General features: G+C 39.2%; 1 protein-coding gene across 1 annotated transcript; it reads left to right on the plus strand.

Moving 5' to 3' along the window:
• The first annotated feature begins 1,045 nt into the window (after nt 1-1,045).
• Nucleotides 1,046-22,328, plus strand: CRTAP (cartilage associated protein). Its single transcript, XM_084511592.1, has 7 exons — nt 1,046-1,517; nt 4,687-4,836; nt 5,445-5,616; nt 8,017-8,145; nt 9,901-10,046; nt 11,666-11,749; nt 21,592-22,328. The coding sequence occupies exons 1-7, from the start codon at nt 1,089-1,091 to the stop codon at nt 21,649-21,651; spliced, it is 1,170 nt and encodes a 389-aa protein (XP_084367718.1). The 5' UTR covers nt 1,046-1,088; the 3' UTR covers nt 21,652-22,328.
• Nucleotides 22,329-25,516: the final 3,188 nt, after the last annotated feature.

The following is a 25,516-nucleotide window of genomic DNA, read 5'->3' on the forward strand; positions in this document are numbered from 1 at the left end:
TTTATAACTCATGTGCTTTGAGTTGTAGAGTTCTTCCATGAATCACCATGGCGGAGCAGATCTCCACATTACAGCCCGTTGAGGAGCCCCTGGTGGAGCAGGTGGATGTGGCCTGGAGGAGGCTGCAGCCCATGGAGAGCCCGCACAGGAGCAGGCCCCAGGCTGGAGCTGCAGATCGTGGAGAGGAGCCCGAGCAGGAGGCCTGGGGGGAGCTGCCACCCGTGGGGGACCCATGCTGGAGCAGTTTGCTCCTGATGGATGGACCCCGTGGTACAAAGCCATGTGGGAGCAGTTCTTGCAGCAGGCAGCAGCTGCTGCCTGTGGGCAGCCCACGCAGGATCTCTTTGGGAAGGATGGCATCCTATGGGAAGGACCCCATGTGGAGCAGGGGCAGAGAGTGACTGTGAGGGAATGGTAGAGACAAAGCATCAGGGTCTGACTGCAGCCCCCATTCCCTGTTAACGTATCTCTAGCCCCCCTTCCCTGTTCCTTTGCACCACTCAAGGGGGAGGATGTGGAAGAGGGTGGATGGAGGAAAATGTTTTTGGTTTGCTTTTAGTTTCTCACTGTTCTAGTCTGCTAGTGATAGGCAATAAACTATATATAATAAACAATAAATTATATAAAATAAAATAACATTAAATATATAATATATTAATATAACATATTATATATTAAACATATATAATAAATAAATATATAATAAATTATTCTCTTTATGCCAAGCCCACGACAATAATTGCTGAGTGATCTCCCTGTCCTTATCTCAATCCCTGATCTCTTCATCGTATTTTCTCCCCCTCTTCCTTCATGGAGGGTGAGTGTGAGTGGCTGTGGTGTTCAGCAGGGTGAAACCTGCACAGTGGGACAAAAAGGAGGTGGGAGATGGCCCTACACCCATTAGCACAGGCAATTTCCACATTGTGCATGGAAGGGGAAGGGAAGCTTCCCCCTCCCACCGCCCCCGGACCCGCAGACCCTCCCCGGGGCCGGGCCGCCTTCTCCCGTCCCATCCCGTCCCGTCCCGTCCCGCCCCTATCCCCCCGTGCCGGTGACGTGGTGCCGGGCCGTCTCCCCCTACCGCAGCAATGTGGCTGGTGTTGGCGGCGCTGCTGGCGGCGGCGGGGGCTCAGTACGAGCGGTACAGCTTCCGCAGCTTCCCTCGGGACGAGCTGATGCCGCTCGAGTCCGCCTACCGCTACGGCCTGGACCAGTACAGCACCGAGAACTGGCCCGAGAGCGTCAACTACCTGGAGGTGAGCATGCGGCTCTACCGCCTGCTGCGCGACAGCGAGGCCTTCTGCCACCGCAACTGCAGCGCCGCCGGGCCGCCCCCCGGCGCCGGGGGGGAGCTGGCCGAGCTGCGGCTGCTGGCCGGCGTGCTGCGGCGGGCGCAGTGCTTGCGGCGCTGCAAGCAAGGGCTGCCCGCCTTCCGCCAGGCCCAGCCCGGCCGCGACCTGCTTGAGGAGTTCCAGCGCCGAGAGCCCTACAAGTACCTGCAGTTCGCCTACTTCAAGGTGAGGCCCGCCGGGGTGCTGCCTGCCTGCCTGCCTGCCTGCCTCGTGTCACCCGCTGGGGACCGCTTTGTGCCTCGGCTGTCCTGTGTTTGCCCACAAAATGGCACCCGGCGCCTTCCTCACCCAGCTCCTTCTTCACACCTCATCCAGTGGAACTCCTGGATTGGCCTTCAGTTCCTCCCAAACCCCAGCCATGGGACCCTGTCTCTTTATCCTGCTGCTGTGCAGCCCTCTCATCTTTCCATCTCTCTTACTCGCTTCTGACTTTGTTTAAAACTTTTTCCAGACCTTTTCCTTTTTTCCAGACCCTTCATGTCAAGATTATGCTATTGCAAGTGCTCTTCTCTGCTTCTTCTCTGCTATTGCAAGTGCTGTTCTGCCCCAGCATGCCCAACTTCTTTGAGTGCGCTCTTCTGGTCTACATGTAGTTCTTCCAGGTATAGCAGCCCCCGGTGTGACTTGCATGATGCCTGCAAAACTCCAGTGTTGTTACAGACACAGTAAGGTTAAATAAAGCGAAATCAGCTGCTGAAGCATGACACTAATACTTGCCCTGGAATGGTATTTACTTTCTTCTCTTGGGTCTGCTAAGACTGGGGACAACTCTTTTAACACATCTCTATTTTTCTCTAGCTTCCTGCCACCCTCTTGACCAAGATCTATTTCACAATTTTCCCACTCCACATCTTCATCTTTTGTTCCTTAAATCAAGGTCCTCATTCTATCCCCTCAGATACTGCAATAACTTGCATTTTGAATAAATGGGACATCTGTGGGCGAAGAAAATAAGCTGAACACTTTTGTTTAGATTGTCTTTTCTTTTAGGGATTTGGTTCCAGTATATCACAGTATTCATTATACAAGGATTTATGCTTGTGCATTCCTTTTGAGATTGCTGGCTTAAAATACACACCTTTTTAACTGTTGCTGTGTCTTGCAGGAGAAAAACTTAAAATATTTTTAATTGCTTTCCAAAGTTATATAAACCAAAACAGGGAAACACGTTCTTGTGAAACACTAATTAACAATATCCACGTGTACTGTGTCACACCAGCGTAATTCTGTGCATTTGAAGCCATCCCTAAGACTATACAGAAGAACTTGCCTTTATACATTAAGGCTTCTCTACACAGAGAGTAAAAGGTATCAAACAGGGGACATTTCCTTTGAATAAGAGAGCGGGCAGGCACTCTTCTCAAAGCCATATGCAGACACCAAAATAATGTCACCACAGATGTTTCCATTTACTGTCTTTCTTACTTTAACTAGTCATTCCTCCTATAGAACATACAAAGTTTGCAATGCACTTATCATGTCAGTAATATGGAATATGTCAGGAATGACACAAGTCATTCCTAATTACTGTTTCTGATACACCTAATTACTGTTTCTGATGACTGGCAGGTGTGAATCTGAGAAATTGGAGAAATTATTTCCCTCTTCCTTTAAACTGTTTTTCAGTCACATTTACAGTAGATTTGTGAGGTGCGATTTGGTGTTTCTCTCTTTACTATCTGTTGCTTATAGTCTTTGTTATCATATCGTAGTCCAGCTCTGAGCTCTTATCACTCACTTGGAGCATTCTGAATGGGCCTTCTAAAAATACAAACTGCTACATACAAGGGACTTTTTCCTGGCTGCCAAGGAATGTCACTTTTTTGTTGTTGTCGTTTGTTTTCATCCATAACATCACTTATAATGTAGAAAGAAGGTGTAAGATAATTTTTTTAAGTGACCATGTATTTATTCACGTGAGTTTAAGAGTGAAATTTTGCCATGTCTTAGGTGATTCTGGGAGCCAGTATTTCTATGCTGCTGCTTGTTCCTCTGGGGGGAGCTGTCTTGTAGCCACCAAGTTTACTTTGGAATGTGTTTCTACAAAACCTTTTTTTTTTTTTTTTCCCCTTTTTTAGTGGTGAAAATTGAAACCAAGATTGATCATGGACTAAGCAAAAATTAGGGGCTCATCAGCCTATCAGCAAATAGAGTTAAAACACCAAACACAAGAGGATTTATGCATTTGATGAAAGTGCAGCTGAGATTTCCCTTTGTGTTTAGCAACATGCAGGCTGACTGGGAAGCACATAGTTTTGGGATGGACAGGAAGTGCACCTGGAATAGTTCCAGTGCTTTAGCCCTTACAGCAGCACAGCAGTAAGAGCTAATATTAGGGTTGAAGTGTTTCTTTGGTAGTCTCTCAAGTTTCTTCATGAAATGAAAGAGTTCCTTTTATGGATGCAAAAAGAACAGTGCATTTGCATGCATGCTTGTGATTCTTGCTCAAAGCATTATACATACGCTTCAATAAGCTATTTGAGATGTTAGGTGGAACTCTTTTATCACCTACACATCAATAGACTGGATGGGTTGATCTGGATCTTGGCTTACAAGACAGAAGGGTTTAGCATTTCACAAATACGTAAGACTTTTACTTTCACAGTCTCACTCTTCATAAGTATGTGTACATATACTATATATTTTATAAAATATGCATATATATAAAATATAGGCACAAGTGTAGAAGTACATATATATTTGGCATATGCAGTTGTAAATGAGTAATATATGCTTCACAAAATACCTCTAGTGGAGTTTGAATTTGGTTTTAAAACGGGTACAAAAAATCACATAGTACATTAGAAACAATTATTGAGCAAGTAACTGCTGTTTGCTCTAAATCCACAACACCATCAGGAAGATACATTATTGTAAAATTGTATTCTCTGCTGCTAGGCAAATAAGCTACATAAATACCATGGAAAGTGATGACACGTGCCAAGTATCCATAGGCTGTCATCAGTAATATCTATGCGATTAATCCTACATATGAGCAATAGTATAATTTTGTGTTTTGTCAGCTTTATGAATGGGAATAGGAAAGGGAAAAAGTACTTTTTGACTTACAATCATTTATGCTATTTGAAACAACAATAGATTTAAAAAAAAAAAAAAAAACACTGAAATGTTCACACTGGTGCAGCTAGTTGTAAAACTGAGAAGTATTAACATCAGTTTCACTGTACCATTATATCTGCTGAGACTGAGGTTTCAGCAGAAATAAGCTTGGGAATATAGATGCTGCAGGAAAGTTTATTGACAAAAAGTGGGAAACTGTTTTTTTTTCCCCCAATTAACTCTTCCCCCCACCCCTTCTCCCACCCCTTTTTAGGCTAATAACCTTCCAAAAGCTATTGCAGCAGCTCATACATTTCTTCTGAAGCATCCAGATGATGAAATGATGCAAAGAAATATGGCATACTACAAGAGCATGCCTGATGCTGAGGAGCATATTAAAGACTTGGAGACAAAGCCTTATGAGGTATGGTTTTTTTAACAGTCTTGTCTTTTGGAACTTTTTGTTACTTCTCTTATTGTGTGAGATTCAAGCATCTCATTTGCTTACATGTTCTCAGCTCTTCCTCTTCCTGTCTTCCTCAGTCTTTTCTGTTTTTTCTTAATGCATACAGTAATTCTCACCTCTTGTGGTCTTTACTGTTCCACAAGTCACAGAAAATCATGTAGAGTAGCATACCTGAAAGCTGCTATGTGGAGATAAACAAATATAGCTAAGTAAGTGCAAAGAGTTACTAAAATGCATGAGAGCTGTGGAGGCACAGCTTAAACTAAGTAGAACTTTTGGTGTTTAGATTCCATTGAAAATCTCTGTCAAAATCTGTGCTTTAGAATCACACTGCTACCTCTGTCCAGCAGGTTTTTCTGTTTATCTGAAATGGAATTACATACTCTGATATCTGGGAAATACCTGATAAAATCCATTCATCATCTGTGTTTGTCGTCCTAATATTAATTGAATAATAGTTTATGTAGTAATTCAGAAATGCCGAGACATCACTTACTGTATTTGAACTTACATGCAGCTTTCCACAGGTCATTTAGTGCTAGTTTTCATTCCTGGCAATTTTTCAGAATCTCTTTGTCAGGGCTGTGAGAGCATACAATGGTGACAACTGGAGAACATCAGTCTCAGATATGGAACTTGCTCTTCCTGATTTCTTCAAAGCCTACGATGACTGTATAGCAGCCTGTGAAGGCTCCCGAGAGATCAAAGATTTTAAAGACTTCTATCTCTCTATTGCAGGTGAGTGGTTAGGAAACAGTGAAGGAAGAAGTCCTGAAAGTGCATTTTGTTTTCTCCATGAGATCAGCTACCAAAGTCCCTCTTCTTTAGCTTGCAGAGGGAATTGCTCATGGTGCCCCTGCTTAGCTTGGGCCAATCTGAGTTTATTAGAGTACTAGATTTACTAGAAAGTTCTTGAATTCCTGTTTACTTTTTTTTTTTTTTTAAAGTAACACAAGTAAGGGCTGTCAGAAAATAGGAACAAAGAGTTCTCGTGTTAACATATATCATCATAATATATTAACATATTAACATGCATAAGTGTGTTAGGATAACATAGATGTGTAAATAAGAACTCTTTCATCCAGCTAGCAATAGTTATCCAGACAGATCACTTGACTTCCAATATCGTTTTGTCAGTGTTTGAGGCTCAGTGGTTAGCTTGCCTTCAAAATATGCTTTGTGAATTGTGCGTCACTGTTGATATATATTTCCTTTCTTGTAAATATGACAAGTATCTGTTGGCTATTTTTCATCTTTCCTACAGTAGAGTTTTGCTAGCAAATAAGATTTCTTTTTCAAGTGTATGGCTTAAAAAATATTAATTCTCAAATAAAATGAGATTCTATCTTTTTGATTGTCAAAATGGGATGTACACATTTCCTATGTTCTTCTGTAGTGAAAGAAAAAAGTAATTTCTCCAGTGTGGTTTCTCCATGGGCTCAGTGTTGTTGACAATATTTGTGTGGATAATGCCTGCATGTTTTCGCAAGGAACTTAAAGATGTGAAAAATGCAACAGAATTTCTAAGTTGCCAGAAGGAAAGACAGGCCAACATTTTGTCCTAGAGCCACTAGATGAGTTGGTGAGGGGAAAAGTACAAGAGCAGCTCCACAGTGTGGAATTAGTATCCACCTGTAATGTTGCCATGGAATAAAGACTGCGGGTCATTCCTCTAGCCTTGCTTCAGCAAAGCTGGCAGATGCCTAGGGCAGCAAATAAGGAGTGGAGATCAAATCAGGCAATAAACCATGAAACACAGGCTTTCTTCCCTAGTGGGTCAGAGCCCTGATATCAGAATCACCCCCAAACTGCAGTAAAGGGTGCAGTAAAGCACTTGCTGCTGTCCCTCTTCCTTCTTGTAAGGAACAGACAATTCCAGTTGTAGTGGTGAGATGCAAAGGTAGGAGTACCACATGGTGCCATCACAGCTATGGGCAGTGCTTTTCAAATATTTTGTTCTTGATATAAGAAAAATCAAATTTACTTCCACAGCTGAAATGTGTGCATTGAACTATGCTCTTGCTCCAGGAACACATATCCAGTCTCCAAGATTTTATTGTAGAAAGTAGATGTAGCAAAAAAACATTAACGGTTAAGTATTTGGTGATTGCATTAGGTGCCTATTTATCTATATAAGTAGTAGCTGGAGGCTAACACTGTTGTGTCTGGTGCCTCCACTATTGTAAAAGAGGGGTCTGGTAATTTAATTTGGCCAAGCATTTTCAGTTAGCTTTAGTATTCGTGATAGGAGTTGTCAGAGATGAAAACAGGGGAAGGGGCCTTTTTTTTTTTTTTTTTTTTTTTCCGCCTTTGTCAGTGACTTGCTGCACAAGCTTAGGTAACTTGCTTCACCTGCCAAATGTGTCAAACAGGGAAACTAAGGCTTTAAAATATTTCTGTTCAGTGTTGTTGCTTGATGTTATATGTCCTGAAAAAGTTTGGAATTCTTTGATGGAAGGTTTTCTTGGAACATACCTTCTTGGAATGTATTTTCTTGAAGATAAAATCGTCTCTAGTCCTGTTGTGCCAAGCTTTGCAGACTGGATAAGCATGTGATCTTAAACCTTGGTGGATTTAAGTTATTTTGTAATGTGCAGCATCTATCCATGTCTGTCAGAAAACGTTCTATTAGAATATCCAAACAGTTGTCACAAAACACAGCTCTCTGTGGATGTTTATTTTGCAATCACCCGGTGTCTTTCTCTGTGATGCAGTTGTACTCAGTAGCATGTGGACCTCAATTATGAAATTATTTAATGAAATTGTAAAGGCTCTCAAAAACAGCACTGTTAAGTTCACAGTTAGGAAATAATGCAGTACTATGTAACAGTTTATAAAACCTACCACCTCAAACTGCCTGTAGGTGTCACTGAAATCTAACTGCTTAGTTAGGAATTGTGATTTTGATGCATTTGGAGGCCTGATCCTACTGATTTTAGCAGAAGAGCTGAGCACCGGCATTTGATATGTACTCCAGATGGAGTTGTAGATGGTCACTATTTCCAAGCAGCAAGATCCGGATGCACAGGACCTAGGAGAGCATTATAAGGCCAAATTTTAATGGGTAGTTAATGGGAGGGGTTATAACAGTTCACTGTGCTCTACTCATATCCTGTGTTTTTGTCTTCTTCCTTATAGATCATTATATTGAAGTCCTTGCATGCAAAGTGCAGTGTGAGAGTAATCTGACACCCATTATAGGAGGCTTTGTTGTCGAGAAATTTGTGGCCACCATGTACCATTACTTACAATTTGCATATTATAAATGTAAGTATTATTTACATTCTAAAGCATTATACCTAGAGGGAAAAGACCAGGAATGGAAACTCTCTCACACCAGCCCAATGTTATTTAAGCACATTAAATCACTACTTACATTTAAGCAGTCTCCAGAATCTGCATGTTTGTGTATTCTGAAGGTGAAATTCTGAGGTGCATATGTTTTTTTTCTTCCCATGTAACTGTAGGCATTGGACATAAGCATGATGATCTCTGGCTCATAAAATTGTCCATGACATAGTGAATTGCTGAATATAAGTCCCATAGATGCTGCATTCTGCTCAGGCTAAGCCCCTCTGTTTTAAGACATTCTTGGTTGTGACTGGTCTCCACTTGGGTGTTGGAAAAATGGGACAGTTACAGAATGTGATCTGATGCATTACTGTCCCTCATTTTTTATATCTACTGCTAGCACAAGTTACTTACACTTTCCAGAATTCCATATAAATGTTAAATGTTCATCATATATATTATATATATATGAATAATGCACCAGCTCTTACGCCTTTTTGAAGTAAACCGTAGTATGACATCTTAGGGTAAATAGCATCCTATGCACCAGAATGCATGCAAGGACTCAGACATGTTTTGTGTACCTATGTACAAAATAAATAAATAAATAAATAAAGATTTGTACCAGAACACCACAGCAGTCAACCTTTGGGGCCCATGTGGTTGTTAAGCAGCTGATTGGATAGCTCTAATGAGAACAGTTTTCTTAAACTTCTAACTCATTCAGTAAGAAGAAAGACTGTGACCTCAACAAAACACATTTAACATAACAGCAGCTATTGAATAAATACTAAATTCTCAATTTACTATTCATAATTTCTCACAAGACAAACCTACAGAATATTTCATACATTCTCTCTTTCCTAGTGGATTCTCATAATCCCATTAGAATAGAGTGTGTGGGGCTACCTGCATTGTGAAGAAAGAGAGGCCCACTTAACCGAGATGATAGTGTTCTGGTCCTCAGTGATTATATATTTGATAGGTAAATCATTCAGTGAGTTTTGTGGTTTCTGGAGGAGCTGCCTGCACCATAAAGAACACATGCAGCCCTTAAAGCTATTCCCCTGTGCTCCAATATCAAAGGAAAGACATACCCAGCCATGTAGAACCAAGCCATTAATGACTTTTTGCATATGTTGTTTGATTACGTTTCATATATTGACTTTTCTGTCTTTGTCAATTTTAGTAAAATTGGTTTTGTTTATTTTTTCTTTGTTTCTTTGTGTTTGTTTTTTTTTTTACGAAATGCCAGAGTAGGGATCACCCAAGCTGTAGGTTGATACCCCGCTGATACTAGAATACTTGGGAGGAACATTTGATTAGGATTGTCTTAGAAAACCATCACAAGAAATTAATGTCTTAGGAAAATCACCTTCTGTGTTGATGGTAAGTTACACCATTTGCCCTAAGAAGAGGAAGGAGGTATGTCTAAGGGCAGCCAAGCATCTTGTATTGCTCTTGTCCATGACCTGACTCTTACAGTCATAAGATTGTGTTAGGTAAGTCCCCATTTTTGAATCATGGACTTAACCTGTTTCAGAACACAAAAATAGCATATTCTTTCTGGGAATCATTTATTTTTTTTAATTTTCAATACAGCTGTGGGGAAGGTGGAAAATTGTTCCTGTTTTCCTCAGAGGTTTTTTTGAAAGTAGATAATAAACCTCTTTATTCTCTTTGTTTTGTTTACTTACCTTGTCTGGATTTATTTTTTTGTTTATTAATTAGTGAATGACATGAAGAATGCAGCCTCTTGTGCTGCTAGTTACCTTCTGTTTGACCAGAAAGACGAAGTAATGAAACAGAACATGGTCTATTATCAGTACCACAAAGACAAATGGGGACTTCAAGAAGAGGATTTTCAGCCCAGATCGGTATGTGAATGATTTAAAATGCTACAGAAACATCCAGGGATTATGATCTGAGTTTGAGAAATAATTCTTAAAACTGGATTTCAATGCTGTTTTTAAATTTTCATGTCCAAGGTACATGTGCAAATATCTTTGCTGTGTTTCTGGATTTTTGCAGCATGGACCGTGATGATCAAATTGGATTTTCTGTCATTTCTTGTTACCAGGGTTCATGTCAATCAGCAGAATTAACTGCTTTGTGACACTTCTGTGACTCCTTAGGCATCAGTGGTGTATGCTATACAAGTAGTTAGCATATGGCATGCTCCACAAATTGAATTTAGTGCTTTTTCTTTCTCTGTAATAATTTGATAACACTTTCCTTCCTCTTAGGCCAGTCAGCTTGAGTCAAAAATATCAGTATGTATGAGTTAAACATTTTTTGTTTGTGGGCAGCTGTTGAGTTTTGTGCAGCACATCTTATTTGTGTGCTGGAAACCCAGGCTGCCCTGCAGGGCCAACAGAGACAGAATAGAGAGAAACTGTATTTGGTTCTTTCAGGCAGTAGTAGCAGTGAGTCTGAGCTCAAAGGGAAGAGTGACCATTCTTTTGTTGCTACTTCTGGGAACAGAACTGCGGTTTGTAGCCGTACTGGAGACAGTGTTTGACGTTAGTGTGAGTGAGGGGTAGGAGCAGTGTAAAACTGCAGACCGCAAACAGATTTGGCATACATATGCAGAGAAGACTGAACAAGGGCTCTACACATTAAGTCTGAATGTTTCATTGATAACTTCTCAGGACTTGAGATTACAGATGATTTAATTTTTAAATATTAAATATCAAATGCATACAGCTGTATTTTGTTGTACTTTGATCCATCTAACTATGAACAGAAGTTGCTTGCTGTCCTAATCACTTGCCATGAAAACCATACTGTCTCTGGTTTATTTTCACAAAGTGGTACCAGCGTGACAGAAGTAATTGGCTCTGGCACTAAGCCTTAGACATCCTTGTGAAAGAGGAAGTCTCCTATTTTCCTCCCTGAAAAGGTCTAAATGGGATAATCAAAGTAGATTACTTGCAGCATTCATCAATCTGAGAGTAAGTGACTGAGCTAAACTGTGCTGTCCAGGCAAACACCCAGGGAAGTGAGGAGGGATAGGTAGGTAGGCAGCCTTACAGAATTTCCTGTCCTCAGACTCCAGCCCAGGGTGGTGAGTCATTATAATGCAAAATAGCTTAGTGTCTCATTTTCCCAGAACTGCCTGCTGTTATATGCCAGCATGCAGGGAGATGGAGGCTTTCTCATGTCCAAAGCCCACTGGAATGCAGGCACAGGCTGCTGCTCAGCTCTGGCAGTCTCATTCCTTATCCTCTGACTCGCCAATGCTTTGAAACATGAGAAACAGGAGAGTGCTTTGTTCTTTTCACACCATTGGAGTTTTTGCTTAGAAGGATCTGCAGAAGACATTGGATATACTGCTCGCTGTTCTGCTGTTTCTTTTCTAAAACGTTTTAAACCCTGTGGAATTTACCTTCTGTTGAGTCTGGCTCTAGCTTCACTGGAATAGTTTCAGATGACGTGCGATGACACTCCCCTGTCTTAGTACCCTAAAGTAACATAGCAAATTTGTTTTTGGTAGGATGCAGTTCGATATCAAAACATAACCACACTCCAGTTGGAAATGTATGAATTCGCAAAGGAACATCTAATGGATGATGATGAGGTGAGTTTTCTGGAGAGGAACTGATGGTAAAAGAAACAAAACCAAATCAATCACATTAAAACGAAGATGATGTATAATTAGAAATCTGAGATTTATCTAATATGGAGAAATCTTCTTTTAACTGTAACCAATTCATCATAAATTCTTATTTTGTAAATTAATATAAGAAACAAACTCAAAGAGCATTAGATCACTTACATACAATTTAAAGGAATAATGGGCAATATTAATACAAGACTAAATGTAACGCACCCAGCCCCCAAAAGAAAATTCACTTTGCAAGCTGTAACACCAGGGGGCAGAGAAGTACTATATATTTAACAACTCCCCTCACTTTTTTTTTTTTCTGAAATGTTTAAATTACGTTTTAAAATTCTCATAATTTGGTCCATAAGTAACCACTTAAATTACATTTATTTTATCAAAAGTAAGTCCTGTTATTTTTGTTTTGTACAGTAACATTTTGGTCACCTTAGAAGTCTTCAGAAGTCTTGCTTCTGAAATGCTTGGAATTCATGGACAAGTGACACGTAATGACTACTATTAGGCTTGAAATATGTAAAGTGGATTTTTGTGCAGGAAAAATAGTTTAATTGTTGAAAAGGCATTTCTTTGTCTTCCCCAGCTAAAGTTAAAGTATGTCATGGAGGCTTTGGGTTGCATTGTTTTATTTTCAGTAACTTTCATTTAAAGGTTAAAAAAGTCTTCAGGTGATGGAATAGTTCATTGCTGGCATTGGCAAAGAGGTGTCTTCAGGCATGGTATGAGGCAGTATACATGCACTGAGCACTGCTGAGGTGTTTTTTTACTTATAAACGAAAAGAGAAAAAATGGCTTATGTTATAAAATACATCACCTTTGCAATTTTTATATTATCCAGCATATATAGACAGATAATATTCTATAGTGGAGAAGTAATAATATGTCTGTACTGCCTTCAGTATGCAGTATGTCTTAGTAGATTCGTATGCAGTATGTCTTAGTAGATTCATATGCAGTATGTCTTAGTAGATTCATATGCAGTATGTCTTAGTAGATTCAGTATTCAGTATGTCTTAGTAGAAATTAGGAAGACTGAGAAGTCTTTCCATTGTGATAAACATCTTTGAAATGCGGTTTAATAGAATTGTTATAAAGTTAAGCTTAGATGAGCACTAGATGGGGGTTTCCATCAGGGTGTATAGGTACCTGATCACTTTTTTATATTCCTGTGATGGTTCGTGAAAACACAATGCTTTGCCCATAATGCTTTCTTACGTTAGGCATAAACTTCATTTGTAATTTTATCCTTCTTTCACATCTGCTGCTCCAAAACAACAGGATGAGTAATTAAGGAAGGAGGGAAGCAGTCTATTTTGAGGACTTTCCCTGTATCTTGTTACAAGAAGGGATTATAAAAGCAATCTTCAATCTCAAGCATTTAATACAGAAAAAAAAAAAATATTCATTTGTTGGCATATCAACTGTAGACCATTTCACTGGTGCAATGATAAATGACCTTGCAATCTACAAGAGGTAAGTACAGTGGAAACGTCAACTAAACTTCTGGGGAAGTGTCAAGGAAGTGGCGTTACCCTGGGCTATGTTTGGGTTAAACAAGCAAAATTTCTGGGCTTGGTCATGCCATATACCAAGTCAGTATTAGGTTAAAGGTTGGACTAGATGATCTTAGAGGTATTTTCCAACCTGAATGATTCTATGATCCTCTCCATCCCTACCCCACAATATTCGTGTTAGGAAAGTTATCATTCTGATTTCCTGGGAAAAAGTTAATGGGCTTATGTGCCCTCCCTTAATAGGACTGAAGAACCTAGGAGAGATGGAAGCTCTTCATGCCTCTGGCTTGGCTCTGACTTTTGGTAATGAACTTATAAATCCCTGGCTACCTGAGCTTCTGCTTGGCTGCAGGAGCCATCTAGGCTCCAGACAGAGCAGGAATAGCACAAAGATAAAATCGCTACTTTGCAGTTTCTGCTGGATGGGCAGGACATGGTAGTATAAATGGAATATTGTTTTATAATATTTCTCCTGGCAAAGATAGAAAAGTTTATTCTATGGGAATGTGGAAAATTGATGAAAAACTCAGATAAGGTGTTACAGTAAAAGCATTAAAAATCACTGAGGCAACCTATTTTTTTAGTGCACACTGTTCATTTAAACTATGTGCTTCTTGGTCTGTAGACCACGCATTTTGTGAGTTTCTGTGTTCTGTATTTGCTGTCTGTGAAGTTGCTTGTGGCACAACAAGCCCATAGAATAATTGAAGAGAAATTATTCATCATTCTATTATTCATAGAATAATAGAGTAATTCAAGAGAAAAAAATCACTCTTTCCTTGAGTGAAGCAAAAGGATTGATGTGGCTAAAGGATATCTTCCTCTGTGAGCATGTCCATACTTTCAAATGGAGAATCTTACTTTATTCAGAGTTTTCAGTGTTCTAATATTCCGGATCATCCACGTGTCTGTCTTTTCAAATCCCATTAGCAAAGTGAGTGAAAACATGTGGCTTCTTCCAATAATACGTTGCAGTAATTACAGAGGCTGGAACATGTAGTAATGATTTTTGCATATGTCACTACAATAAATACTGTCCCATTCGTGTTATTTTATTAATGTTTTTCTACAGGGAAATGAAAAACTCTAGTTCAAACATCTAACACTGTAGAGGTGACAGGGAATATTAATGACAACTTGCTACAGGTTACTTTCTCTTACAAGTAACTATTATTATATATCCTTATAGAGTTTTCCACAGTGAATTTAACAGAGCATTACACAGTGCTGTCATCTTAGTTGCCCATGGATAATCAAACTTCTTGATTTCTGTTCAGATGTGTAATGCATAAAGGCTATAATAGATATAACTCCTAGTACTGCACAGATTTAAGTACTCCACAGTACTGCACATAGCAAAATGAAATGCTGTTAAGAGCCAGATACTCAACTAGTGCAGATATAACTTCAGCACTACAATAATTATAGGAGACAAGTTTCTGACCCATAAATTCAGTGTTCTTGAAGACTTTTTTATTTTCAGGGATAGCTACTTAGCTATTCTAAATTACATAAGAACCACAAGTATTTGGCTAGGGTGATGCAACAATGTGTTTTTTCTTTTGGTACTTAGTAGGTGAAAAACCGTTGGAAGCTTTGGCCCACTTTTTTTTTTTTTTCTTTTCTTTTTGTCATCCTGCTCTTGTTTGCCTTTTGTGTATCCATCTAAGTGTATAATATCTGAGACTCAAATGCTCTATTCCGAAGTGTGACACACAGGAGAGTGAGAGTTGAACTAATATGACTGGTAGAAAGAGAAGACATGGAATAGCATCAAGGCGTGGGGGCCCAGTGGACTACAGATAGCAAATAATAGGCTGAATTCAGCCTATTTTTCTGTTCAGAAATCACTAACAACATATTTTTGGCTGTATTAACTCACTTTTTGCATATGTTCAAATGATTTACACAAGTGCACTTATAAGGGAAAGTTGTAAGTGCAGACATATGAACTCTGTACTGTCTTTGACCTCAGACCAAACGGCTACAATAGCACTGCTACACTGAAGAGAGCTGGTGGCAGCTGTTAAGAGAAGAGTGGTAGTTAACTGGCATTGTTACAGTCCTTGTTCAATATAGGCTTCTTTAAAGAAAATAAAAATGGGTTATTTTTCATCATCGTTTTCTACTGGAGGTATTGCCTATGTGGCTGGCTGTCTTCAGAAGCTTCTTTTCCCTCTTGCTTTTTTATCTTTAAACATGTATCTTAGTTAAAGGTGTTTCTCCTTGCATTTAAAACACCTACATTGGAAAGTTGCAAGCATAGCAGGGTTTAAATGGCAGGATTAGATTAGAAATTAGGAGGAATTTTTACCTCCACAAATTTTCTTAAACTTTTTGTGTACAGCATAAAGCAGCAAAGAGAGCATAAGCATAAAAGACTTATGTTTTCAGTGCAGTGAAGGCAATGTTGAAGTTGCTCTGAAATTGAATTAACTCGTGTTTTATAGGCATTATAAAAACATTAAGAGAAAAGCACATTGATTAGTTTACTGTACAATAGTATTGTAATCACTGCAGTGTACTGCAGTCTCCCATAGTATATGGGGAGAGAACAGTTACATGTTCATAATACATAATAAAAATGAAATGGAAAAATATTTGAGAAAAGTAGTTAGCATGCATGTAAGGAACAACAAAGCTCTTTTAAAATTTTAAAAATCACTAAAAGCATGTGTCAGTGGGTCACACTGTTGACGAAACATCTGAAAAATAAACAAGTTAAGGACCAAATTTTTCTACATGAAGAATTGTTTGTTTTTTATTATTTTTTTTCCTGCTAGAATGTAAGGAATGTCAAGTCTGGCTTTTACTGTTCATGGAGGATCTGGGAGGGCTTTGAGGTGGTTACAGGGAACTCTGATGTTTTAACTGAAGGTTAGATCAAGGAACTTATTCTTGGTTGATGGCTGAATAAACCTTTCAGGCAACATGGCTGAGCCACTCATTGACACATAACTTACTGCTATCTTGAAAAAAAGCTCCTCCCCAAAATCTCAGTGTTTGGTTGGTGGTGTGGTATGCGTTTGCAGCCTCTATCAGCACATGGCCCCAACTGTAAGCCATATCAAAACTTTATCTTCTCTCCCACAAAATGGTTATTAGTCATTGAAGTCTATACACATGAGAAAAGAATGAACAAAATCTGATTTTTTTCATGAATCTGACTGTGTCTCCACTCCCATTAGTTACTGATATTAGTTAACAGGGCAATTATAGGATAGTTACTTCTGACTTACAGGACAGCCCCATGCCTCTTGTCACAGAGGGCACCCCTGAAAGCTTCCCGCTACCAAAACATAGTCACCTATACCCAGTACATAAGGGAATCGGATTTGTTACTCTACTATTGAGCAAGTTTCCAGTCATTATGTTTTTCCAACTTTTGCAAAGTCTGACCTTTTGCTATGAAGGACACCCTTGTGGGATAAATATTTTCCTTTTAGGTCATAGATTATAAGGAAACAAAGATCCAGACAATTCTTATTTCTCTGTGTATTGTCTCTCAAGTCTCAGTTTCTAAGATTAGTGAGCATAAAGGCTTTTTCTTACTCATTCACTAATAATCAGGCATGAATGCATGTTCATAACAATATTTTTATGTAGATCCTAATTCATTGTACAACACTTATTTTAGTATTCTCTGTTTCTTCCCTGACGAACGAGCTATTGAACTGCACTGTATATGGAATCCCTATATAAAATGCCATCGGCAAATCTGCATGGAAAGTATGGGTTATTGCATGAAAGCTATTTTTCCCAGAACTTTTCCAGTCCACATTGAGAAAGGACAGAACAGATTGTGGTTAGAGGCAAGGACACTGAATGATTAGTATTTGTTATGCAGAAAGCAATGCCTAATAACAAAGGCAAAGCATTGAGGTCTGTCAGTGAGCAGTACAACTGCAACTGATTGCTACTATTTTTAAATGCAGCTGGTGAAAGAAAAGTTGGTGCTGGACCATCAGTCTCAAGCGAGCCATAACTGAGCCAGGTAGTGGTAGCTTTTCTTCCTTGCTGTTTATTTTAATAGCTGGCTAGTAATCTCCAAAATACAGATGTTTCTTCTAAGAGGTTGTGTTTTGTGTATGTGAATGCAGCATTTAATATTGCATAAGGAAGGGTCAGTAACAATCCCCGGCCCAGTGTGTACCTTGGTCTCAGACACTTGGCTTGTGGTAATAAGTGAGGAGTTCTGCATTTTTCCTCCTTTTTAGGACTTGTTTTTCAAATGCTCTAGCCTTGTTTATAATAGCTGGTACACCATTTTCAGTACCCTAGGTTAGCTTATACATTGACTAAGAACTCTGTTTTAAACTTAGTATTTATTATAATTCACCTAGTCGCATACTGTCTGTAAAACCTTCTTAAATTACTGTGGTACAAAACTTGTTCTTTCTGTTTGTGCCTCTGTTCAGATGTTAATCTAAGCCACGGGTCCTCTATCTGCATATCTAACAGATAGTTGGAGGCTCCAGCTGATCGGCTTATGTGATTCTTCCTGCCACTCACACCACTCTGGGAACATTCCCCTACTACTGCTGAATGTCCTCCTGTATTTCAGGCTATACCTGTCCCATCTTTACCTATGCATCGTTCTTGTCACTCCCACTTTCTGCTGACTGTCCCTGGATGGGGAGAGGGAAGAGGTTTATCATATGGGGAGGTAGGTCATGGGGTGCTGGTGGATGATGTTGGGCACCACCACAAGCCAGGAAGCAGCGACTGTAGACCAAAGGCCGACTTGCCAACGAGGATGTGCTTCCCAGCAGGTGACCAAGCAGTCTGCATGAGTACGCCTTCCAGTCACCAGCTGCCCTATCAGGCATGGAGTGGTCTCACAGCAAACCCTGCTCTTCCCCATGCTTAGTCAGACTTCATATATTGACATACTAGCTACCAGCCAGACAGCTACATCATGCTGTGGACCACGTATTGCACAACCTGATTTACATCAGCACTGTCGGAGCAGCATATTTATGTAACCTGCATTAGAACTGGATGGCTGGTGTTCTCTCTAGTAGCTGGCAGCAGGAAGAATTACGGGTTTGCAATGATCTTTGGATGTAGAATTTGTTGTGCTTCCTCTTAAGGTAGGTAACAGGAAGAAATCTGTTACACTGAATGCTTAAATCGTATCAGAGAATCATTTTCAGACTCCAAGTCTGCAGGCTAACTGAAGCTAATATTAGACATCAGTGTGCAGGAGGCTTTTTCCCTGGAATTAATATCCGTGGAGTATTTGCTGACTTTTGTCATGCAAAATGCCTGATGCAGTGTCAAGTCAGTGCTAATAGGGCAAGGACAGTGATCAATGTGGTCACAGCTGTTAGAGTGACAATGTGATCAACTCTTCTGACGTAGTATTATCTTTTATCTCTGGGCAGCCTGTTCCAGTGCCTCACCACCCTCTCAGTAAAGAATTTCTTCCTTACATCTAATTTAAATCTCTCCTTCTCAGTTTAAAGCCATTACTTCTTGTCCTATCACTGCGCACTCTGCTAAAGTGCCTCTCCCCAGCTGTCCTGTTGGCTCCATTCAGGTATTGGAAGGCTTAATAATGTCTCCCCAGAGCCTTCTTTTCTCTAGGCTAAACAACCTGCTATGTCTTCTGGAATATCTTACTTTACTGATGAGCATGACAATAATATAAATTGAATTAGTTTACCATATGCTTGAGTTACCAAGGTCACAATGTTGAAATCTCTCTGTCTTCCTTATCACAGAATCACAGAATTTCTAGGTTGGAAGAGACCTCAAGATCATCGAGTCCAACCTCTACCTAACGCTAACAATCCCCACTAAACCATATCCCTAAGCTCTATGTTATACGCAGTTCTAGGCCATGCGGTCAGATGTTTATGCCCTTCATCCTACCTCTCTCGCTCATACGTTTTGAAGTTTGTCTTTAGAGGTAGACTAAGAAGAGAATTCCTTTTTAACATGTTATTCTTTCATTCAACAGTGATTCTAAGGTGTGTAAGAGAATCTGTCTGAATTAGATTCAAGACCCCTGTAGTAGACACCTGTTTTCCCAGTCTCGTAAATCTGTTCAGATTTAATGGGACCTGCCTCTCTGTACTTCTTCAAGAGGCACCTACGTGCTTATGGCTACAGTTCTAAGAGCTTTGCTAGAAAACGTGTCCTTAAGTCCTTTGTGCCTCTGCTCTGGTCTTTAAAATGCTTTTGTAGTGACTATTGGTCCTAGTGGCTATTTTCTTCATATGAATTTGTGAAGTGGTACAGAGTTCTTCCCATGAGTGGGCTCCTTAGGCAGTCGAAATACTTCTAACAAAGGAAAGCATGCAGAAATGTTGAATTCCTGATTTCCAGTTGACAGACTTCCTGCAACAAGGAAGACAAGCAGGGAATGTGTTGGCATTTTTTCATGTGTTTTTGTTGAATTGGAAATTTAGATGTTTTGAATAAATTCAAAGAAAAATAAATTGCCGTCCCTCAGAACTTGCTAAAACCACAGCTGAAAAAACTCAACTGTCTTTTAAGGTGGAACTGTGAGACAAGGAACAGGAGCAGCAGTTACTTAAGCCAGATTTCCTCCCACTTTTATTTTTATTTGCTTGGTTCTTATTATTCCTCTCATTGCTGATCACACTTCTGAAAAATGTCATGTTAGTATTTTTAATTGCCATACCCATAATATAATTGTTGTATTCAAAATAAGACAAAAAAAAAAAAAAAGCCTCAATTTCTTGTTATTTTCACTGACCACAAGCATATGAATGCTCTTTCTTCATCAGAATAGAAAACAATAAAAGTTTGAGTCTCAAACTGTCTGGAAGGAATTGTCCTCCTAATTAGTACCTTCCTAGATTAAAAAAGTTCTTAAAATTTATTTAGCGTTCTAAAATACTGTTTGCAGCCTCGGTTGACCAAACTCAGAAAGTGTAATAGAGTTGACAAAGACTTGGACTAAGGGGTGAAGGGAAGAGGGGGAATGGAAATGAACATCCGTACAAGGGTGACTTGCTTTCAGCACCACTGTTTTAAATTCTGATTATTTTTAATCTGGGACTGAGTAAGACCTGATCGGATTTCTCAGTTAGATAAAAAAAAAAAAAATCTGATTTTTCTATCAGAAAGTTACTATTTGTTTTTGAAAAAAAATCGTTTAACATTTTTAGAGCACATAAATTTATGTTGAGAAAGGATGAACAGTTTAACACAACATTGTAGTTATTAGAATTAAAGGTTGGAAATATAAAGTTGAGCATCTCTCTTACAGCTCAGTATTTGGGTTGTATCAAAAAGTGAAAATATGTCCAGACTCGAGCAGTGATGTTTCTGAACTGTGCATGGAGGGCAAATAGGAAAATACTGGTATTTCTGAGGGCACAGGTAAATGTGCTGCTACCTTCACTTTTGTGTATTTGGAGACGCTGCTGCACGTTTACTGTTATCCCCTTCCACCACTGCTGAAGATGTTACATTGGGTTGAAACTGATTACAACTGGTTATTACTCAGTTACTGTAGCTTGGTTGACAAACCAGTAAATTCCAGCTGAGGGGGCAGTATCATCCCAAAGTACTCTGGCTTGTCTGCAAGAAGATGTTTGACTGTGGTATATGACATCACTATGCCAGGAGCAGTTTAAAGTTAGATTGTTATGTTACATTGGTATCGTGTACTAGTATGATGGAGGTTTTAAGTATAATATGGACTAAATTTAACCTGGTCTGAATTTAAAACCAAATTATTTGTTTCCAGTATGGAAAACATTCTGGTATCTCTGGTTCTTTATATTTTTGTTGAACTGAAGTATAACGTGTCAAGATCCATGGGTGAAAATAGAGGGGGTGTGTTTTTGAAGGCTGTAGCAGAGGGCATTAGCTGCTAGAACAGACAGATAACAAAGTCAAATTCATGATTTTACAAAACACTTTTGCTTTGAATTTTGAAGCTTTAATTTTTCATAGTATTTCAACAATTTCCTAATTTAACAGGTGCTTTAAACATTTATGCGTGTACTTTCTAAATTTGACAATTTAATTGTCTATTTAAATACCTGAAAAAGTACAAGAAAATTTAACATGAAGTGTAACGTTTTCTTCTTTTAAAGTCTGTATGACCCTGCCAAGTACATGGGCTATACCTATATAGCCATTAATTTGCGTTTTATAGACTCATACTAGCTTCTATATAAAAGTGTTAAAAGATAGTTCAGCACCGATTATTGCAGTTTATGTTTTAATGAAAAACAGTTAACATTTTCTACTCGTTTTGGAGTACTGGGCTAACACATTTCTGTTCATTTTAATCCTTTCTAGGGTGAAGTTGTGGAATTCCTTGATGATCTGTTAGAATTGGAGGAAAAAAATGAATCCTGATGAGTGAAGCCACCATTAAGTATCTTACAAAAGTGAAGACTCACCATTGCATCTTGCTGTTGGTTTTGGTCACTCGTAGTTCCAGATGGATATACCTCAAAGCTGTTCCTGTAAGCTCCAGAACACATCACAAGATCCACTCCTGAAATATCACTTCTATGCTGCACTGACACTTTAGTGAGCATGGATTTTCACTGTGCATTTACAGAATTGGTGCATATGAGTTTTTCTCTTGAGTTTTCTTTCCTTTACAAACACAACAAAACTGGCTATTCTTATTTTCTGGGTTAACACTAATATTCATTGTTTCAGTGCTGTTCTACTACATTGTAGCAGAACAGATAAATTCCAAAGAACTTTTTTCAGATTATGAACCAAGGATAATCTAACAGTTCCTCAAGACTTTCTGAGCTTTTTATTGTTTTATTTATATATGACCTTTTCCATTATGATTAATAAAGTGATACAGAATCCCAATGCATCTGAAAGATGTTAAGATAACAAATGAGAACTTTTAAGTAGCTGAAACAATCAACAATGGACAACTAGTGATCTTGTAAAGAAAATGCTTTAAGAATTCTATAAGCAGTTTTTATCTTTCTTAAAAACTAAATTAAATACAATGTTAAAGTAAGGTCACTTAGAATTGAATAATAAATAATTCCTCCTTCCTACCAGTTTTTAGTCTTTCTGTTGAAACTAGTTGTGGTTCCTGTGTGAGATGAGGCCAATCTTGTATAAGATAACGATGGTTTATGTATTCATTATTCTCTTTTGGAGAAAAAAAGTGCTTTTTTTTTTTTACTCTGATGGAACTATTTTTCATTTAAAAAGAAGTGCATGTGGAAACTGAGTCAATTTTAGGTGGAATCATAAAAAAGTACTTGCATGTGAATTCCTGATGTTTTTATTAACTATGTGGCAGAGTCCTATATAGAAGTACTTTGAAGGCCCCATAGGTGTATGGGAGATGAGTAGTGAATTAATGCACAAGAGTACTGAAGAGCAGAAATCCTCTTGATCTTAGAGCGTACAGGATTTCATCCTTTGCTTTCCTCTTTCATTTTTAAGGACCAAAACCTGCAAGGTCTTTGTTTAGCTTTACATCTAAGGAGATAAAAACATTCATTTCCATTGTGACCAAATTCAGTGAGGTGGACATGAATTGCAAAAAACATGAACTGTCTTGCTGAGTTGTTGATCCAATAGCTTACATATGGTGCATAAGCATAGTGTGTATGCTACTAAGCATATACAGGGAGCAAGAAGGGTAATCCACAGGTTAAAGTGTCCTCTAGACTGTGACAGCAATCATAGAATCAGAATGGTTTGGGTTGGAAGGGACCTTAAAGATCACCCAGTTCCAAACCACCTGCCAGGGGCAGGGACACCTCCCACCAGACTAGGTTGCCCAAAGCCCCATCCAGCCTGGCCTTGAACACTTCAAGGCTGAGGCATGCACAATCTCTCTAGGTAACACGGTCCAGTGCCTTAACACCCTGATAGTAATAAATTTCTTCCTAATACCTGATCTCAATCTTTCCTCTTCTAGTTAAAATCCATTACCCTTTGTTCTGTCACTACAGTCCCTGACAAAGAGTCCCTAATCAGCTTTCTTGTAGTTCCCCTTTAGGTACTGAAAGGCTGCTATAAGGTCTCCCAAGAGCCTTCTTTTATCTGAGCTGAATAACCCCAACTCCTTCAGCCCATCTTCATAGGAGAGGTGCTCCAACCCCTTGATCACCTTCATGGCCCTCCTCTGGACCCTATCCAGGAGGTCCATGTCCTTCTTAAGCTGTGGACCCTAGAGTTGAATGCAGTACTCCATATGGGGTCTCACAGGAGTGGAGCAGACTGAGAGAATCACCTCCCTTGCTCTGCTGGCCACACTTATTTTGATGCAGCCCAGGATACAGTTGGCTTTCTGGGCTGCAAGCGCACATTGCCAGCTCATGTTGAGTTTTTCATCAACCCAACACCCCCTAGGCCTGCACCTTAGGGCTGGTCTCAATCCATGCTCCACCCAGCCTGTATTTGTGTTTGGAATTGTCCCAACCCAGATGCAGGCTCTTGCACTTGGCCTTGTTGAACCTCATGAGGTTCACACACCCACCTCTCAAGCCTGTCCAGCTCCTTCTGGATGGCATTCCTTTCCTCCAGTGTGTCAACCACACCACACAGCTTGGTGTCATCAGCAAACTTGCTGTGCGTGCACTCGATCCCACAGTCCATGTCACCAACAAAGATGTTAATTAGTGCTGGTCTCAATACCAACCCCTGAGAAACAGTACTCATCATTGGTATCCTCCTTTTACATTGAGCCAGTGACTGGAACTCTGAATGCAACCATCCATCCAATGAAACCTTTTAAATTATAAAATGTGTGTTTTGTAAGATCCTGTAGGAGTTTTTGGCTTCTTCAACATATATCACAACTAATGTAATGAAATCAATGGCAAGACCATTTTCTTCTCAAAGTGAAAATCTATCAAGATCCTTTTAACTTTAGGGAATACATCCAGCTGCAATTGTGGCAATAAGACCAAAATTTGGCTTGCTGTATAAAGCAGATGTACCTGATTTTCTTACACTTGTTCCATACAATATTAGGACTCCATGTATTATAATTTTATGTAATATTTTAACTTTGCTTTTAAAACTTGCAAGCAGTTAATTATAAACAATCACTTGACCATGAAATACATATATTACAATATACTGCTGGGGTAGTTTCTCCAATTTGTCTCATTTTCTCTTGTTTGAGGTGTATGTGTGTTCAAAACTGCTCTGGAGGCTTCTTTTGTTTCTCTTTCCAATCTGTGTAGACCAGCTCCAGATTTCCTTCTCAGGAATTGTACTACTGAAGTTAAAATTATACACCCATGTAGCTACATCTTTGCTACCCTAGCTTTTGAATCCAGGAATCCTGACATTAGAGGACTTGGAGCTGGTCAGGGAAAGAAGTATCCTTCTAAATTGCCTTTGTTTTATAACATTTTTAGTTAGCTTTTTTCTTATCATTTACCAAACTGACTCAGGAGCTGTGCCAAGCACAGACTGTTTTCTGACTGTTTTTGCAGTGCCCTAACTCTTGCATGCTGTCTGTAGATACTACGGTGCAAAACCAGGGTACTATAAAGACCTTTGGGACAGGTACTTCAAGTTCCTGGGACTGAGGTTTTCCAGAACTATGCACCTTGTGTGGAAGTAGCATGTATGCAGAAAGTTTCTAAATAGATTTTGCCTGTTTGTGAAGCAACTAGAATATATGACAGTAAGTATGAAACGACACAAAGTCAGTATTCAGAGTCTCTTTGCTTTTCCATGCAAAATTACTTCTTTCCAGTTAAATAACTCTATTCCCTTCTCCAATGCTGAGAGTAACGGTTTCACTTTTTGTTTTTTGTTTGTTTGTTTTTAATCACCATATGTGGTAAATTAGTGTAATACTTTCATTCTACCAGTAAAACACTGGGCACTAAAGTTAACCTGTCTAGAGATTCATTTGACTTCAGTGGGTTACACTGGGGATACATTTAGCACCTATGCACCTATGAACCCTCCTTTTTTTTTTTTTTTTTTAAATTTTTTAAAATCAAACAGTCATTTAACCATTGCAAGTCCCTCAGGTGTTATCAATTTTCTTGTGAGCTTCTTATTCTGTCTTTAGGGATTCCTTAGCTGATCTCTTTTCATGTTCAGTCATTTCCACAGCTTTCAAGTTTGCAGCTGAAATCCCTTGCCACTGTGCATTCTCAGGTGGGGAGTTCATGATTTACTAAGATGTCCATTATTTATTTTTCGTAAGTCTACATTAAGTCTGACGTGCTTTACCGTTCCGTTTAACTTGAGTAGGCAACTGATA

Source organism: Aythya ferina (assembly GCF_964211825.1).
Source record: "Aythya ferina genome assembly, chromosome: 2".
Taxonomy (NCBI): domain Eukaryota; kingdom Metazoa; phylum Chordata; class Aves; order Anseriformes; family Anatidae; genus Aythya; species Aythya ferina.